The sequence below is a fragment of the Xyrauchen texanus genome, chromosome 28, assembly GCF_025860055.1.
Source record: "Xyrauchen texanus isolate HMW12.3.18 chromosome 28, RBS_HiC_50CHRs, whole genome shotgun sequence".
In the NCBI taxonomy this organism is placed as follows: domain Eukaryota; kingdom Metazoa; phylum Chordata; class Actinopteri; order Cypriniformes; family Catostomidae; genus Xyrauchen; species Xyrauchen texanus.
In genome coordinates, this window is record NC_068303.1 from 34867918 (window position 1) to 34885169 (window position 17252).

At 40.6% G+C, this 17252-nt stretch overlaps 1 protein-coding gene across 1 annotated transcript; it reads right to left on the bottom strand.

Annotated features, from left to right (window-relative positions):
- Positions 1–3145: 3145 nt before the first annotated feature.
- LOC127621718 (sodium-dependent glucose transporter 1-like) lies at positions 3146–16703 on the bottom strand. Its single transcript, XM_052095437.1, has 4 exons — positions 16159–16703; positions 15491–15659; positions 14060–14176; positions 3146–4296 (listed from the first exon to the last, which is right to left on the bottom strand). Exons 1-4 carry the CDS (start codon positions 16327–16329, stop codon positions 3146–3148), a joined length of 1608 nt encoding a protein of 535 aa, XP_051951397.1. The 5' UTR covers positions 16330–16703.
- Positions 16704–17252: the final 549 nt, after the last annotated feature.

Here is a 17252-nt window from a genome sequence, read left to right on the forward strand (position 1 = left end):
AGCTGAATGGTGCATTGAGGGTGCAAAGGGTGCACTCGTGAGCACCCCTCTGTCTGCTAAAATGTCAAATGGGACAGTCTAAGTCTCGTGGACTTTGTGGGAACACAAGTCCACATAAAGTGTGCCATTTGGGACAGGGTCAAGCTGAACCATTGGATTAGCCATGCTCCCTTTTCCCAAAACCCCACACTCCAAAGAGACCAACATGAGTCAATCAGAAATGGTTGTCAAAAACAACAGCAGCAAAATAGTGCCCTCAACTGACAACTATTATGCATATGGAAATTTTAATGCATGGCCATGTGAATATGCAAAATAATTATTTAAAGTATAGGAATTATTTAGAATGAATACAATTCAGTTTGTAATTTTATGGCAATTTGTATTAATTAAAAATATATTTAAAGTACTTATTGTTATCATAAGTGAAACAAAACTAAGATCAAGTGCAAGAAAACAAACAAAAACTATGAAAAAATTATCCTGGAAATTAACGTCCCATGAATCTGTCCTGATGCCTGTACAGGCTTTCGAAAGTATCTTAATGGTTGTATGTGCTGGACACTAAAACAACAGATCAAGTGTGCTCGGCCTTCAGTCTGCTGCCTGAGCCATCCTGTGTTCCATTCTTGAGCTCCAGCATTTTTCACTGGAGTCAGCAGCTGCCTTTTACACTAAAAGTATGGTCATTTGAAAATGAAAACAAATATGCACTTACATTATCTACAATAAAATGCAAGAGTACTGCAATTAAACTCAGGATTGAGGCTGTGATGTAAATGGATTGACGGAATTTTTGGAATCCTCTAGACAGAAAGGTTATGAGAATAGGAGACACAGAAAATCAGAAATATATTATCATAAGAATTTTAATTGCCATGATGTTGATGTTAAGTTTTATACATTTTAACTTTTCCAGGCCTGAAAATCCAAGTTTACATGACCTTTTCAGTAAGTTTCAGAACTCAAAACCTTCTCACTACAATAAGAGCATTTGTTGAAACCAAGCTACCAAAATGGATCGTTCTCTACTTCCTCTACTTTGTGATGTCACAATGTGATAGACATTTGCATCAGAACGTCTCCACAACAGCACATCTTTACCTTATCATTTTGTAGCAGAGAGCCAATCATAAGAGTGGGCAAATCTTAAAGGAAAAGAATCACCAAAACAGAGCATTTCTGAATAAGGTTCAGAATGAAGGTGGAAAATCATCATGTTTTACAAATATGTGACTGTTTTTTGTACAAAACACTTTACTAATATAAGTGAACCTCAAGGGACATATTAAAATAATAACAAAAAGGCATGTCATGACCCCTTTAAGAAGAGCAGAGCGCTGAGTAGCCTAGACGGTGTGATCCAATCAATAGGCTGATCCTGAATAGTATTAGATTAAATCATCAAACAAGCTCCCGCGGCCATTTTGGGGGAAACACTGGTAATCAAAGCATGTGTTTCTCTGGTAGCAACGAGATAAAGAAAGAAATTTGAAACAATGTGACTCCAAAAAACATTTAAGTGTGGATAAAACACTGGATAATATTTTGTCGCGATATGAAAAGAAAAATAGGAAGATAAACTGAAGTGGTCGATTGGATCCTTCCATCTTGTAAGTAAAAACACTTCTGGTTCTGATGTTACCTATGTGCTGCGATACCCTCACTTGATGCACACTGTTAATGCAAACACATGCCAGAAACTACAGATATTAAAGTCTCTAAATTATATAGTTATTTTTTCTGTGGATTGGTTCTGGACATTACATTTATCGGTGGGGAAGAACAATCAAGAAGTTGACCTCATAAGTGACACTGCAAAGGTATGTTATCAACAACAAAACATGCTTTGTAATGTGCACGCTTGTAGCAAATGCTAAATAATACAGCTTATATTTCTTCTTAAAGATGTCTGTAAACTATATATATGCAAAAGATACAACGAAAGATATAAAAGATGTTGTGCTGCAGTGGTTGTTCTAGCTTATATGACGCCCTGGGCGAACCCCCACCCCCATCAGCACATTGCTTTATTGTAGATTTCATTCTGCTGTAATCTTAGCTCACTCAACCATGTTTAAAAATTATGAGAAATGAAACAGTTAAACAGGCTACTTGTGTAATTATTACTATTATATTTATTGTCATTTTATACATTCACTGCATAACCATCTCTGATCTTTATTCATTTTTCATAGCTTTGTTAGACTCGTTAATACCCACTTTATTTACAATGACTGCAAGTGTTTCCCCCGGACTTGAGAAAAGAGACCCAGCCAAGTTTTATTTTACCTTAAATGTCTACTTGAACATAAATATAATAAATGAGACATGGTCAAACACTTAATATCAGAGTATTCAATAAATAAAACAGAAGATAAGAATGCAAGCTTGCATGCTAATGCTAACTGTCCGAGTCCTGCCTGCTTAGTGAAAACAAAGGACAGAATGTTAGCGTTGTAGATTTAAGATTAAATTTAATGTCACTCAGCATTTATACAAGTGTACAAGAGATCAAAATAGTTTACTAATGGGCCAATATGGCAACAGAAGAACACTTACAAATGGAAGAAAGAGCCAGGTAAACATTAGCCTGCCATTAGCCTTTACTGTAGCCTTTAGCTGACATCAATCTACAGTATGTTACTTCACTAATTTGACAACGGGAAAGATATCTTTAATAATCGACTGTAAAAACGTGATCAGAATACACTCAGCTCAAAGTTTATTTTGTATTTTTTGGTTTATCATTTTTCTTTTCTTAGCGCTCTGATTTCCACTCCTTTGTGTTTCTTTGCCCGATGGTCGAATTATAGCAAGTATACAACACTACTGCTGATTGTTTAAAAATCAAAACAACTGTCCAGATTTTAAACTTGTTAGTTTGATTCAAACTTGAAATACTACACTAAACTTTATAAGATATTTAGTAATACTTCCCCACTGCATCAGCAGACAAACTGTGTGTTTTGATCAGGTGTCTCCCCAATATGGTGAAGACGCATGTTGTGACATCATCGGAATACTATCTATAGCAGATCTGGAACTTCATTCCTCCTTGTAAGGATTAACAGTTTGCAACTAGTAAAGTCTTAGACACAGGATCTAGGGCTGTGGGGTATGCTGAGGGTGCTGGTTGTAGGGCTCAGGAAGTGCTCATTGGCTGCTCAGCAAGAGCGGTGGCTGCAGCAACAGATGACACTGAAGCATTGGCAGGAGAGTTTGCTTGACTGGTATCATCTCTATCTTTAAATTGTTCAGTTTCATCTTCATTCTTCAACTCCTCCACATCTTCCACATTGTCTACTGTGGCTTGGTGGTACTCACTGTCAGCTTTGGTGAGTTTGCCTAGCTCTTTCTTTCTATAAGAGTCCCTTCCTTTTGATGCTAGTTTGTACATGATAGGGAAGAGGATGGAAGTGAAGATGGATGTGCCGAATGCCAGGTACATCAACAATGGCTTTTTCTGCACCTGCCCCAGTAAGAAGCCCAATAGGGCTGGCAGGGCCATCTCACCGAGGGCTGCGCCCACTACAAACACTGCAGCTGACCGCCCTGTCACTGTTGTGTATTGCTCCATCCATGAAATCCCACTGGGAAAGACGGTAGACATGGAGACACCATACAGGGCTGTGCAAGTCCAGAGCACAGGGTTATTTCTGCTAAAAAGCATCAGCAGGAGAGAGGAAACTATAGAGCACACTAGACTCAACAGAATCAGGGTGCCTGGCCGCAGACAAGTCGCAAAGAAGATGGCCAGACCACGACCAGCTGCGAAGGTTCCCCAGAAGAGTGAGTTCAGCCCTGCTGCCTGAGGTTCCTCCATACCAATGTAGTCCTTTGCATAGGTGAATATAAAGGAGCCATATGCTACTTCACCTCCAACGTAGAAGAAAAAGAACATGGACAGCAGGAATATGAGAGTGTTGTGGTGTTTGGAGAACAGTGGCTTTCCAGAGGTCGTCTTATCTCGTTTAGAGGTGGGGGTACCACGGAAGTACAGGATGAAAAATATTAGTGACACTAAAAAAACAAAAGCACCAATCACAATGTAAGCCCACATGGATGATTTAAAATTGCTCGTAGGATGGGAAAATGGAAGGATGGTGTTGGAGGAGTTGTCAGATGATGGAGGAGCATAAGTGGAGGAATTCATGTTGGGATCTTTCTTGTTCCCAAACACCAGCTTGGCTATGATCGGGGAGGCGAACGCTCCAGCTGCAAAGCTGAAGTGAAGAGCCTGCATGTAAGGCCCAGCCTGCTCTCCCCACGTGTCCAATATCAGAACATTACCACCTGTTAATAAGAAGAGACTCAGAATTACGGTAGCATTTTTAAAGGTTTTATTGATACTTCAACCTATTTCTCACAACAGCACACACACTGTCACAATATTTTAACCCTATAAACCTGTGCGTATCATACACTTACATAGTACTTTTTTAGGAACATCTGTACACCTACTTATTCATGCGATTATCTAAACAGCCAATTGTGTGCCAGCAGGCAATGCATAAAATCATGCAGATACAGGTCAGGAGCTCCAGTTAATGATCTCATCGGCCATCAGAATGGGAAACAAATGTGATCTCAGTGATTTCGACTGTGGCATGGTTGTTTATGTATTTCTGTAACTACTGATCTCTTGGGATTTTCACACATCACAGTCTTTTGAGTTTACTCAGAATTGTGCCAAAAACAAAAAACACCCAGTAAGTGGCAGTTCTACAGATGGAGATGCCTTGTTGATGAGAGGGGTCAATGGAGAATGGCCAGACTGGTTTGAGCTGACAGAAAGGCTATAGTAACTCAAACAACCACTCTGTACAATTGTGGTGAGCAGAATAGCATCTCAGAATGCACAACACGTAGAACCTTAAGGCGAATGGGCACAAAGCTGAGGCTGCAGTGGGCACAGGCTCACCAAAACTGGATAGTTGAAGACTGGAAAAATGCAGCCTGGTCTGATGAATCTCAGTTTCCACTGAGGCACACAGATGGGGTCAGAATTTGGTGACAAGAGCACGAATTCATGGACACAACCTGTTATGTGTCAACAGTCCAGGTTGGTGGCGGCGGTGCGATGGTGTGGGGAATGTTTTCTTGGCTCACTTTAGGCCCATTTATACCAATCATCACTCAAATGCCACAACCTGTTTGAGTATTGTTGCTGATCATGTGCATCCCTACATGGCCACAATTTACCTACCTTCTATTGTCTACTTCCAGCATAATAATGCACCATGTTATAAAGCAAAAGTCATCTCAAACTTGTTTCATGAACATGACAGTGAGTTCACTGTTCTTCAGTGGACTTTCCAGTCACCGGATCTGAATCCAGTAGAACACCTTTGAGATGTGGTAGAATGGGAGATTCACAGCATGAATGTGCAGTGGATAAATTTGCAGAAATTGTGTGATGCAATCATGTCAACATGGACTAGAATCTCAAAAGAATGTTTCCAACATCTACTGGAATCCATCCCATGAAAAATGTAGGCTGTTTTGAGAGCAAAGGGAGGCCCTACCCAGTACAAGTATTGTGTTCCAAAGTTCTCAGTGAGTGTATCTGAAACTTGATTTTGTAAAGCCTCTACATTATCGACATGATAAATACTTTGCTGAAAAACTTGATGTATGCAATAGAAAATGTCTGCCTTTATACTATGATGCACATGTTTTGTTGAAATCTATGCTGATTTAGATAAAGTGAAAGCAACAATAACATTATTGTTACAGATATTTCAAAATGAGATTTGACAAGTGCTTGGTGAAAATGCATACATTATTTTATAGACAGATTAGGTTTCTCTCTCATTCATCATTACATTAAATTCATCCCCACCACAATAAAAACACTGAGAATATACTAGAATAGAAAAAACCTTTGGAAATACATACATGTAATTTGTTATAAGATATGCAGTATATAAAGTGGGAACTGATTTGTTAGCTATGAGAAGTCTCTGATAATCAATTTACCCCTCAAAACCACAACGTAATCAATCTCAAAATTAAAAATAAGGTCCCTCTTTGACATGTTTGTGTTTAGTTGTCAGGTAATTGTCACTGGATTTCAAATTAAGTGAAAAGTCACATCATACGTGATCACTATCGATCATCGTTTTCATGACTGATCATTGCTGCCACATCCCTAATATTTAAATGTATTTTTATGTCATTATAAAAATATCATTGTTTTTTATTAAAAGATGCAATCTTATATTACCACCCGAGGCCCAGCAAAAAAATGTTTTTTACAATGTCACTTTTTTTAAACATTGATATAGTGTTTTGTGCATAAAACGCATATGAAATATTTGATTTGATGTGTGGAATTGTAATGTCATACATTTCCATAGACCAAGGAGAGGAAGTTGTTATGGCCAAACTCACCAAAATTTTGAATCTCAAGGTATCCTCTAAGAATACCCCAAGATTTACTAATGTGGCATATATGGGCTAAGAGAAACTCCAAAAAAATGTCCTATACAAAAATTTATTTCTGGGTCTCAAGAGAATAATTCCCTTTAATGCGACGCCATGCAAGGAGCAATTAAAGGGAATTACAGATAGAGAAACGTGACGCCATGCAAGGAGCGGACTTGTATATGGCGAGCTCTGCGCACTTTGCTAGTTTTCATAAACCGGTGAGATTCAATACACACTGCTACATATCTGTTCTTTGAAGTCAGCATGATAAAGAATTCAAAATCCTCGGGCTCTGTAGATATTAAAAGACACTTACATGCTCAAGGTGATACCTCACACAGGCCCGCAGACCAGGGGCTCAGTTTGGATGGTGCGGCAGGAGAAATTCAATGGAAACTAGCAAGCATGCTGATGAAAGTTGTTGCTGACTCAGAGTATCTTGCTGTAATACATCGATCGATTACTGTGATGGAAACAAAATTCTCTTGAGTTGTTACAAGATTGGGTGATGCCGAGAGATGATCGATTATATGGAGTCATCAGAGAGGGAATTGGCTTCTAATGTTTTTGTTCCCAGATTTTGCGAATTCAAGAGAGAAACCTGATCGATTCAAGGAATGCAAGAAACTGTTACATCAACTGAAGATCGCTTTTGCTCTAATGTTCACGGCCAAATTGAGAGTAGATGCTAAGGATGGCCACAAAATATTTACATACCCACTGCAAGCATTGTCTTTCATAGAGACAATGGGTGAGTAAACCATTTGGTGATTTTCATATGGCCCTCATTGAACATACACTTGAATGTCTGAGGAAGCTGTGCGCCTTTTTATTTCTTTTTGTGTTGGTTCCGCCTAGCGGCTGGAGTTTGTTTTGTGTAGTAACACTCCTTTAAAAAACTTTTGTGTCGACGAAGGGTCACATTTACACTGAAGTTCCAAGTCAAATTGAGAACAGAAACTAAGAAAGGCCGCAAAATATTTACATGCCATAACAAGCAATGTCTTTCATAAAATCAATGGAATGAGTAAGTCATGGTGTGTTTCTCACGTGCCTCCAAGTGGGTTGTCTCGCTGAACATACACATTCGAGGAAGCTGGGTGCCTTTTTTGTGTATTTTTGTGCTGGTTCCGCCTAGCGGCTGGAGTTTGTTTTGTGGAGGAACACGCCTTTGAGTCAGTTTTGTGTATTAATCAACATGTTCTTTGTGTTTATTCGGCCTATTGGATAGAATGTGTTTTATAGATTATTTTCTGTTATGTAATTCTGTCTCACAAACTTTGTACAGAAGCAATCCTTGAGCAAAGTTGTCACGGGGACTCTCGTAGGCTTACATGGACTTTTTGAGTTTAGAGGGATGGACGCCGGTTGGCGCTGTCGTGCACGGGGTTAATGCACATGTTTTTTGTTTGTTTGGTTCTGGGGGAAGTTCTGACTGTGGCACTAATGTTGAAAAGTGGTCTTTATCATTTTATTTTTTACATGCAATCTATTTTTCTAATATGTCAAAGTGTAAAATGTTAATATGATTGGATTGTCTCTCTCCATGTGGAATGTGAATGGGCTGGGGCACCCCATAAAAGGAAGGAAGATTATTTATCTTCTTAAACATAAGAAATATGATAAAGTGTTTCTTCAAGAAACACATCTTTCCCTGCAGGAAGCTGAACATTTTGGGAAGATATGGGGTAGACATGTTTTCTTTAGTGCTGGGTCAAGTAAGAGCAGGGGATTCATTTCACTGTTAAGTAAACATCTACAATTCAAATGTTTCAAATAGATTAAAGATAAATTAGGAAGATTCATTATTGTTTTAGCAGAAATTCAGGTTCAAAGTTTGATTTTGGCTAATATATACACACCTAATATTGATGATCAGGGCTTTTTATAGATCTTGAAGGAATGTTGCAAGCCGCTAGCACCCCTCATGTTATAATATTGGGAGGAGACTTTAATCTTTTGATGGACTCAGTCCTTGATCATAGTGAAGCAAAAGTGTGCAAACCCCCTAGAGCAACACTAACATTTCTCATGATGAGTACAAATCTTGGTCTTACAGATTTTTGAAGACTTTTGAATGCATCTGGTAGGGACAATACATTTTTTTCTAAATTCTAAATTAAATCAGTCCATAAGATTTATTCTAGAATATTTATTTTTTATATCTAAGTCCCTCATTTCTTCTGTCGATGATTGCTCAATTGGAAACATCTTAGTCTCAAATCACACCCTGGTGAGTTTAGAGGTGTTGCCACATATGGAGAAAAAGAAATCATATAATTGGCGCTTTAATGTATCCCTTTTGCAAAATCCTGATTTCCAATAAATGTTAAAGGCTGAAATCAATGTTTATATGGAGACCAACAGGTCCTCAGTATCCTCTGTGGGCATGGCTTGGGAGGCACTTAAGATGGTTCTTAGGGGTTGGATCATACAGTATGCCTCATTCATCAAAAAATCCAAAGCCCGAGAACTCATGGAATTAGAAGAGAATTATATATATATATATATTTTTTTTTCCAATGACAAATCAAATAAACATAACAGGAAACACGGAATCACATTACATAAACCTAAACCCTTCCCTCCGAACATAAACGAGGGTGCTCCAGCTGATTTCCATCCCCTAAGGATGACCTGCCTTCCGAATATGACACCAGTCAGGACCCAACTCTTCAGAAACATACCTCCTACATCAATGACCGTCCCATCGCCTAGAACAGGGGGTTTCAAACTGTGGTCCAGGGACCTACAGTAGGTCGCAAGGGGCTGCTAAGGGGCACAAAGAAAATTTTAAGGGAAATATTTATTTTTAATATTATTTGAATTTATTACTGTTTCATTCTGAAATAAATCAGGGAAGAATATTTATGATTTTTTTATTGTATTGACAGCCATAGTTAGAGGGAGGTGTATGATTTCATGTGGTTTGATTCAGCATTTTCTGTTGTGTCTATTTGATTTGCTGCATGGAATCAATAAAAATTGTTAATAAAACAAAAGAGCTTCTTATATCCACATTATATAAAAACATAAATAGTAATAAAAGTAAAAAGAGCAATTGTAATAAATAAGACATTAGCAGTGCAGATTTCTGTGTCTTTTACCTTTCAGCTCACCACATGTGCTTATCACTCAATTTTCAAGCTTTTCTTTCAGGAAAATTAGAATATTCACATTATATGAGGAGAGGACAGGTCTGTTAGCATTGACAATGTACCCTGCTGTTGAATCAAGCACCTCACGGGGCAAGCGTCCATACAGGACCTCCCTGACTGCAAATAATAGGGGGTCCAGCCATTTGTCCCAATTTCTTGTGTCCTTGTGTACGAATTTACGAATCATGTTTTAAAGGGTTCAATTATATCATTCCACCAGCCCATCAGTTTGCGGGTGATAAACGCTGGTCCGAATCGATTTAATACTTAGCAATTCATAAAGCTTGCCTAGTGTTCGTGACATAAATATTGTGCCTTGGTCGGTGAGGATTTCTTTCGGAATCCCCACCCGGGAGATCATTTTGAAGAGTGCCTCCCCAACCCCACGTGCTGAGATGTTGCGTAAAGGCACTGCTTCAGGACTAATACAAAACGATATCCTGCTGATTCTAATGGCCCGACGAGGTCCATTCCAATTCTTTCGAAGGGGGACTCGATTAACAGTAATGGCCACAATGGTGCTCTTGTGGTGGCCGGTGGATTCAACAGCTGACATTCACGGCATGCTGCATCTGCATACATCACCGTGAATGCCAGGCCAATAAAAACGGGCCATTAAACGGTGCAGTGTTCTCTCCAGTCCTAAGTGACCTGCCATAGGATTGTGGTGAGCCACCTGGAAAAGTGTTTTCCGACAGCTCCTCGGGACTAATAGCTGGGTTGTATTTTCATGGGTTTGAGTGTCTTGCATCACTCGATACAACCGGTCCATAATTTTTAAAGGGTTCTTACATAATAGGTACGGGTATGTGAGGGCGACGTCTGGCTGGAGCTGCTGACCATCAATAACTCTCACTTGGTCAAAGGCATGCCTAAGGGTTTCATCACATGACTGCTTTAGAGGAAAGTCCCCCTCCGGGAATTCCCTGATGACAGGATTCCCCTCCTGCGTCATTGTGACGCTGAGAAGACACTGTTGGCTCCGACTCCGCCTCCCCAGTCATCGCGTTACACATCTTTTAAACCTCGGCCAATTTGTTCACAGAATCAGCGAATGGGTGAGGCGGGAATTAACCGCGGCCTCCACTCTATGTTTTACACTACCGGGTAATTGTAAACATCTCCGTGCACACCAAGCCGTGGTGGATCGAGGTTTGATTGCAACCCAAATCCACCAGGGCTTGGTATGTACGCCCCTTAATTCTCACGGGTATGCGATACGTCCCAGCTCGATCGGGGGAGGCCTGTGGTGTGTCGGGGACCCAGATCCACATCCCCACTTCCATTACCGTACACCCGTGGAAGTGGGGCGCCGGTTTGGGTAAATATGCCCATTTCGGTTTCTAGGGGGCGGTAACAAGTCGAGAGGGGAGGGCAGAATGGGGAGTAGAAGAGAGAGGGAGAGAGAGTGAGAGAGACTTGGACTGCTCGCCAGCTTCGGGGTAGACTGGCATATGGGCTTCGGCCAGCTGGACGGCGTCATCCACCAACGTGGGCCAATGGCACTGGACCCATTCCGCAGTCTGCTTGGGCAGACGAACGGTGAGCTGCTCCAGCATCATCAGCTCTATTATTTCCTCCACAATGTGCTCTTACCTGACTAGCACCCATTTTTGACAGGCATCCCAGAGCTGCCTGTCAAAAATGGGTGCTAGTCATAGCCCCCAAATACAAATGGGTGGCCAACTTCACTCAGCGTAATGGAGCGGAACTATTGGCGATGTTGTTCGGGGGAGCAGCCCACCCGTTGCAGGACAGAGGTCTTCAGTTTCACATAGTCCAGGTGGTCCGCAGGTGGCAGTTGTTATGCCGTGAGATGGGCCTCCCTGGAAACAGCGGTAGTAAGTGGAGGTCCCACTGGGCTTGAGGCCAGCCATGTGGCATCTTCATCAGGAGGATGTGCGGCTTCATCGCTGCCTCCGGGGTCACGGCGGAAGAACTGCCTGGAGCAAACCAGCTCCTTAGAGCCTGCCAATCCTTGGCCCGGGCCCGGAGGAGCTCCTGGAAACAAAGCTCCTGGGTAAGCAGGGCTTGGTGGTAGGTCTCCTGGATTTTAGCCAGGGCACGGATGACTTCGCCCAGCAGTGAGGTGTCCATGGTGACCAGTCTTCTTCCTTTGTTGTCCCTGGTTGCAGCACCAATGTAAAGGTTCCAACAGGAAGGAAGCGGGAAGCGGGTTGGCAGTCCAGGTAAATCAGCTTTTATTCAAGTGTTCAGCTTCACAGACAAATATAGGCTTTTCAGCTTCCTAAACAAAGAGCAGGATTTCAGCTTCACGCAACACTAAACAGGCTTTCAGATACAGATGTGGCTTTTCAGCTTCATGCAACTCTCTCCCTCACTGGCATTCTTGGTGGCATTTTCAAGCCCATCTCTGTCATCACTGTAACGAGAAACAGGTGTTACGCATCATTAATCACCAGGTAATGCTCCTTACCGCTTCCTCTCTCCCCAATGACAGACACACGACCACGTCCCGCTCCACATAAGTATTTGGGCGTTTGTTAGAGTTAATTTTGATCCCCTAATAAAAAGGTTTTCGAGCAATGTAGGTGGGCTTCATTACATTTATCAATGATTGGGAAGGTTGGCCAGCTGGGAGGAGGACTCGGGGAAGACCCAGGATTAGGTGGAGAGATTAAATCTCCACACTGGCCTGGGAACGCCTCGGGGTCCCCCAGTCAGAGCTGGTTAATGTGGCTCGGGATAGGGAAGTTTGGGCCCCCCTGCTGGAGCTGCTGCCCCCGCGACCCGACTTCGGATAAGCGGTTGAAGATAGATGGATGGATGGATGGATGGATGGATGGATGGATGGGAAGGTTAGTGTCATTAAAATGAATTGTATTCCAAAATGTATCTACCCTGCAATCTACAATCTCTCCCTGTAGATGTCCCCCTCTCTTATTTCAAGCAATTTGATAGCATAGCGAAGTCCTTCATTTGAAATGGTAAGTGTCCCATATTACATTTCATTAAGTTACATAGGTGACAAAGGTGGGCTAGGCCTACCTAAGATTTTGTTTTATTATTATGCATTCAGTCTCATGCATTATGTATGAAGTTTGCATTTGGCTCATTGGTCACTTCCACCTGAAAGAGGCCTTCCCTGGTTTGGTATTGAACAGGAAGTTTTTGCCCTTATTTTGCCATTGCAAAGCCTCTCTATCAAACTAACCAGAGCTGTTAAGTTACACCCCTTTATTTCGCATTTGCCAGTGTCCAGAGTGTTTAACTCAGACATTTATTTAAATGTTTCCTCGAGCATGTGGCAGAACCCAAATTTATGTATTAATAAGTCCCCTTTGTGCTGGTCAGAGTGGATTGTGAGGGAGGATAATACGCTCAGTGACCTATAAGAGAATGGAGTATTGAGATCTTTTGAAAATTTGGTTCAACATTTTGGGATCCACAGATCTCAGTTTTATAGGTATTCCAACTGTGCCACCTCCTCTGTACTGTTTTTGGGAGTAGCATACACCCCCCTAAAGTGGCAGATCCTCTGGGAGTGGTGATTACTGCTTTTGGAAAAGGTCATGCGGCATCAGTGTATTACTCCCTGCTAATTCAGAGTCTGGGGGAAGGAGCTTTAACTTCTATTAAGAGATAATGGGAGAAAGATTTAAACTTGGTATTGGAGAAAGTAATGTGGGGGCTAGGATTCTTAAAAACGTCAAGTCTAGAGATGCAAGGGTGCGTCTTATGCAATTCAAGATTTTACATAGATTTTATTGGACCCCCTTTAGATTGTAAAGGCTTGGTCTTAAAGACACTCCCTCCTGCTGGTGATGCCAATCGGAGGATGGAGAATTGGCCCATGATTTTTGGTGGTGTATTGAGATCCAGAAATTCTGGTTGAAGGTTCAGAATTGTGTGTGTGACGTGGAGGGCAATCTGGTTTCGGTTTGCCCTAGACTTTGTGTTTTGGGTGATGGGGTGGTCATCAATGTGGGGAATAGTCACATAGTGAATTGGGTTCTGACCTGTGTGATGATCACCAGGCAGATTATTTTGAGGGTTTGAAGGTCAGTTGGTGTGCCCCCATTTCCGGAGTGGTGCACGGAGATGGGGAGGGTGGTGGCTTTGAAAGAGGTGTCATTGGAAAGACGGGGTAACTTAGATTTGTTTGTCGGAAAATGGGGCAATTATTTTAGGAGGGCACTCAGGGTGGGGCGTGGAGAGAGTAGTGTAATTTCATGTAGTTGAGTATATATGTTTTTTTCTTTTCTTTATTATTGTAAGATTTAATAAAAAAAATGCAATTACAAAAACAATTCTGCCTATTACTTCCATTTAATATGTAGTGTTAGTACTATTAAAATTCACTGTTAACTGCTTAAAGTTTTTATTTAACAATAATTGCAACATATTATACAGTATAGTATATATGATAATATCTATATAATGTGTTTTTTTTTTGTTATGGGTGAGAGGCATTACAGAATGTTGTCAATAGATTTGTATGCCCTTACCCGTATCTATAACTCCCATTGACATCCCCACACTGGATACCAGAGCGGTGAGCAGCCAAGCTTGTTTACAGAATGGAGTTCCACACATCCCAAATGCTGTGATCACCAATGAGAAGCCTGCAGAGATAGTCAGTCATGAGCAACAGTTCACTATGGGCAGAAATGTTTTTGTTACCGTATTATATGTCATATTTAAAGGGGTCATAGCCTGAGAAATCACATTTTCCTTGATCTATTGAAAGGGATGGTAACAACTGCATGTGTTCTGTACAAACATGCTATAGATTTCAGAACTCAAAACATCCTTCTCAAATTTATTGAATCTAAGCAACAAAAAACTTCTAGTTCTGAACTTTTCAACAAATATTGTCCACATTTACACATCAGAAAATAAGGAGAACTAACAATAAAAGTCAAATTTGGGAAAGTTCACCAAATCTTGTTCTGTTCCTGGCATACTAATTCAAGGGATCCCAATATAAGAAAAAAGTGACTGGAGTTAATTTTTAACATAAATTTGATCTTAAAAGTTTGTGCGGGACCCGGCAGCAAAGAACTGTTATTTGTTTAAAACAACAAAGTGTGATTCTTCATAAAGAGCAGCAATCGAAGAGGCAGAGAGAGGGTTGAAAATGCTAATAATAAACTAAATCATTACTGCTTTAGGTACAAAAACATTGATCAACATGTAGACATCAGGGAAAAGAATAACATGACAAAAAGTCAGGGATATTATCTCTGGAGCAACGAAGCAATTTACCAAAATTAATTATGAAAGTGATAGTTCATCCAAAAATGAAAATTCTATCATCATTTACTCACCCTCATGCCATCCCAGATGTGTATGACTTTATTGCTTCTGCAGAACACAAATTAAGAATTTTTGAAAAATATCTAAACTCTATTGGTCCATACAATGCATGTGAATGATGGCCAGAACTTTGTGTGGTTTAATATTTCTTCTGAAGAGACGCAATCACTTTGGGTGAGAAACCAATATTTAATTCCTTTTTTACCAAAAAGGCTTAAATATTGATCTATTTCGCAGCCACAGCTATTACATTGTTTCTGAAGACATGGCTTTAACGGTGGTGGCGTAGTGGCTAAAGTACAGGGCTGTTAATCAGCAGGTCACAGGTTCTAACCCCACAGCCACCACCATTGTGTCCTTGAGCAAGGCACTTAACTCCAGGTTGCTCCGGGGGGATTGTCCCTGTAATAAGTGCACTGTAAGTCGCTTTGGATAAAAGCGTCTGCCAAATGCAAAAATGTAAATGTAAATCTGGTCACCATTCACTTGCATTGCTTTTAAAAATCTTTATTTGTATTCTGCAGATGAAAGAAAGTCAAACACATCTGGGATGTCATGAGGGTGAGTAAATGATGAGAGAATATTCATTTTGGGGAAAATGTTATGTAATCTGGATTTACCCAGAAACAGATAGGGATTCACTGAGTCAAATAGGATCCCTCCTAATAGAGAACCTCCAGCATATCCTGATGAACGACCCACAAAGATATAGGACAAATCACTGATGTTTTTGTTGACATTACTAGCCAGGTCTTCAAAGGTCGGGCCCAATACAGAGATTGCCATTCCCTGAAAATACATCAAATACATGCACTGTTTATATATATTAGTATATATTAGTTATTATTATTATAACCCTTATCTATACTTATCTGATGTCACAAACATAACACCTTTGAAAAACACATATTTAGTGATGACGGATATTTAAATAAACTATTATTATTATTTCAAATTATGTCTGTTTAGATGACTAAATAAATAATTGCTTTGCCAAAAACACTAACGTTTCTTAGAGTTCAAAGTTCAAAATATTTTAGAAATATGTCTTAGATTACGAGGTAATGTAAAAGTGAGTAACATCTGTAAATATCAGATTTTAATATGTTTTAATAGATGCTAATAAACACACCAATATTCAGGGATGTTTGATATTATATTAATAAAATACGTTATGCAACATTTCACATCAAAATGTTGCAAAGTTATCCCATCTTTTTTCATATCCTATATTTGCACAGATCCCTACATAATGCACTAAACAAGCAAACTGAACATGGAGACCCACCAGCCCGAGAGTAGACGCGTAGAGCGCAAGGTTGACCAGCCATCGCCAAAATGACCCAGTGTTGTTCTGGCTCCGTCCGGGTCGAACTATATCGACCTTTTTGGAACTTTCGGACTGGTTCCCCTCCAGAGGAAGACCTTTCCGCTTATCGAGGAGCGTGTGCTCTTTCATTTGTCTCTATCGGTACGAGTTCAGAGAGAAGAAGCGTCCGAGGCGCACAGGGCACGTCTCGAGCTGTTCTGTCAAAAGAGGCGGATTCAATTGGAAAATTGAAATTTTTCCGGGTTTTTTGGACGCGCTAACTGCGCTCGTTTAGGGCCTGATTCTCTAAAGGATTTATGCAGATCAGGAAACGGCGCAAACGCGCAAACAAAATCGCTGCTGAACGCAATTTGCACGCGCAATTCTGATCTTGCGTTCCAATTCTGAGCGCAACAAAGCCGAGGATGCCGCAGACCACCGTATTTCACCCACCCAGCCGGGACTGAACAGCATCACGTTGATCCAGACACCTGATTCATCTCTTAAACATGAAGAATGTGTTCTTGTCAACACCACACATCTGGATATATGACAGGTTAGTATTTGATTAATAAGGCCTACTGCTCAAATGATCGGTTGAAAATGTTCACAAACATATCTTTTAAATAAAATTCATTTTACAGCCCACGTTCATTTGGCGATAGGCCTAATAGCACGATGTAAGTTGCACAGGGTTTTTACATTAAAGGAGGCGTCTTTTTGCGGAAAGGAATGACTATGACTTAATTTAAATATTGAAGACGCAGCGCAATTTCAGCACTGATTGCGCTCTCTAACCGTGATTGCGGGTGGCTAGTGAATAACACGCAGGTATTTGAAATACCACGCGCAAAAGTGGCGCAACTTTTTAGTGAATCTGCCCCAAAGTGTGTATATTGTCATTTATTTTTACGTCATAGAACCAGAGGTAACGAAATACAGCCACTCACACAGCCACCAATAAGGTACTAAGTACTCCAGCAATACTAGCCTAATTGAGCATGTAACAATACAGTAAATGCAAAAATGCTGATAGCCTATTTGTGTGCATTGTGTGTACAAATTTTGGATAT

Excerpts from the sequence above, each read along its gene's own strand:
- LOC127621718 (XM_052095437.1), bottom strand. The coding sequence starts at position 16,329 with ATGAAAGAGCACACGCTCCTCGATAAGCGGAAAGGTCTTCCTCTGGAG. Across the intron at positions 15,660-16,158 it reads ACGCGTCTACTCTCGGGCTG|GGAATGGCAATCTCTGTATT; the intron begins GTGGGTCTCCAT and ends ATGTATTTTCAG. Across the intron at positions 4,297-14,059 it reads AATGGGAGTTATAGATACGG|GTGGTAATGTTCTGATATTG; the intron begins GTAAGGGCATAC and ends TCTTATTAACAG.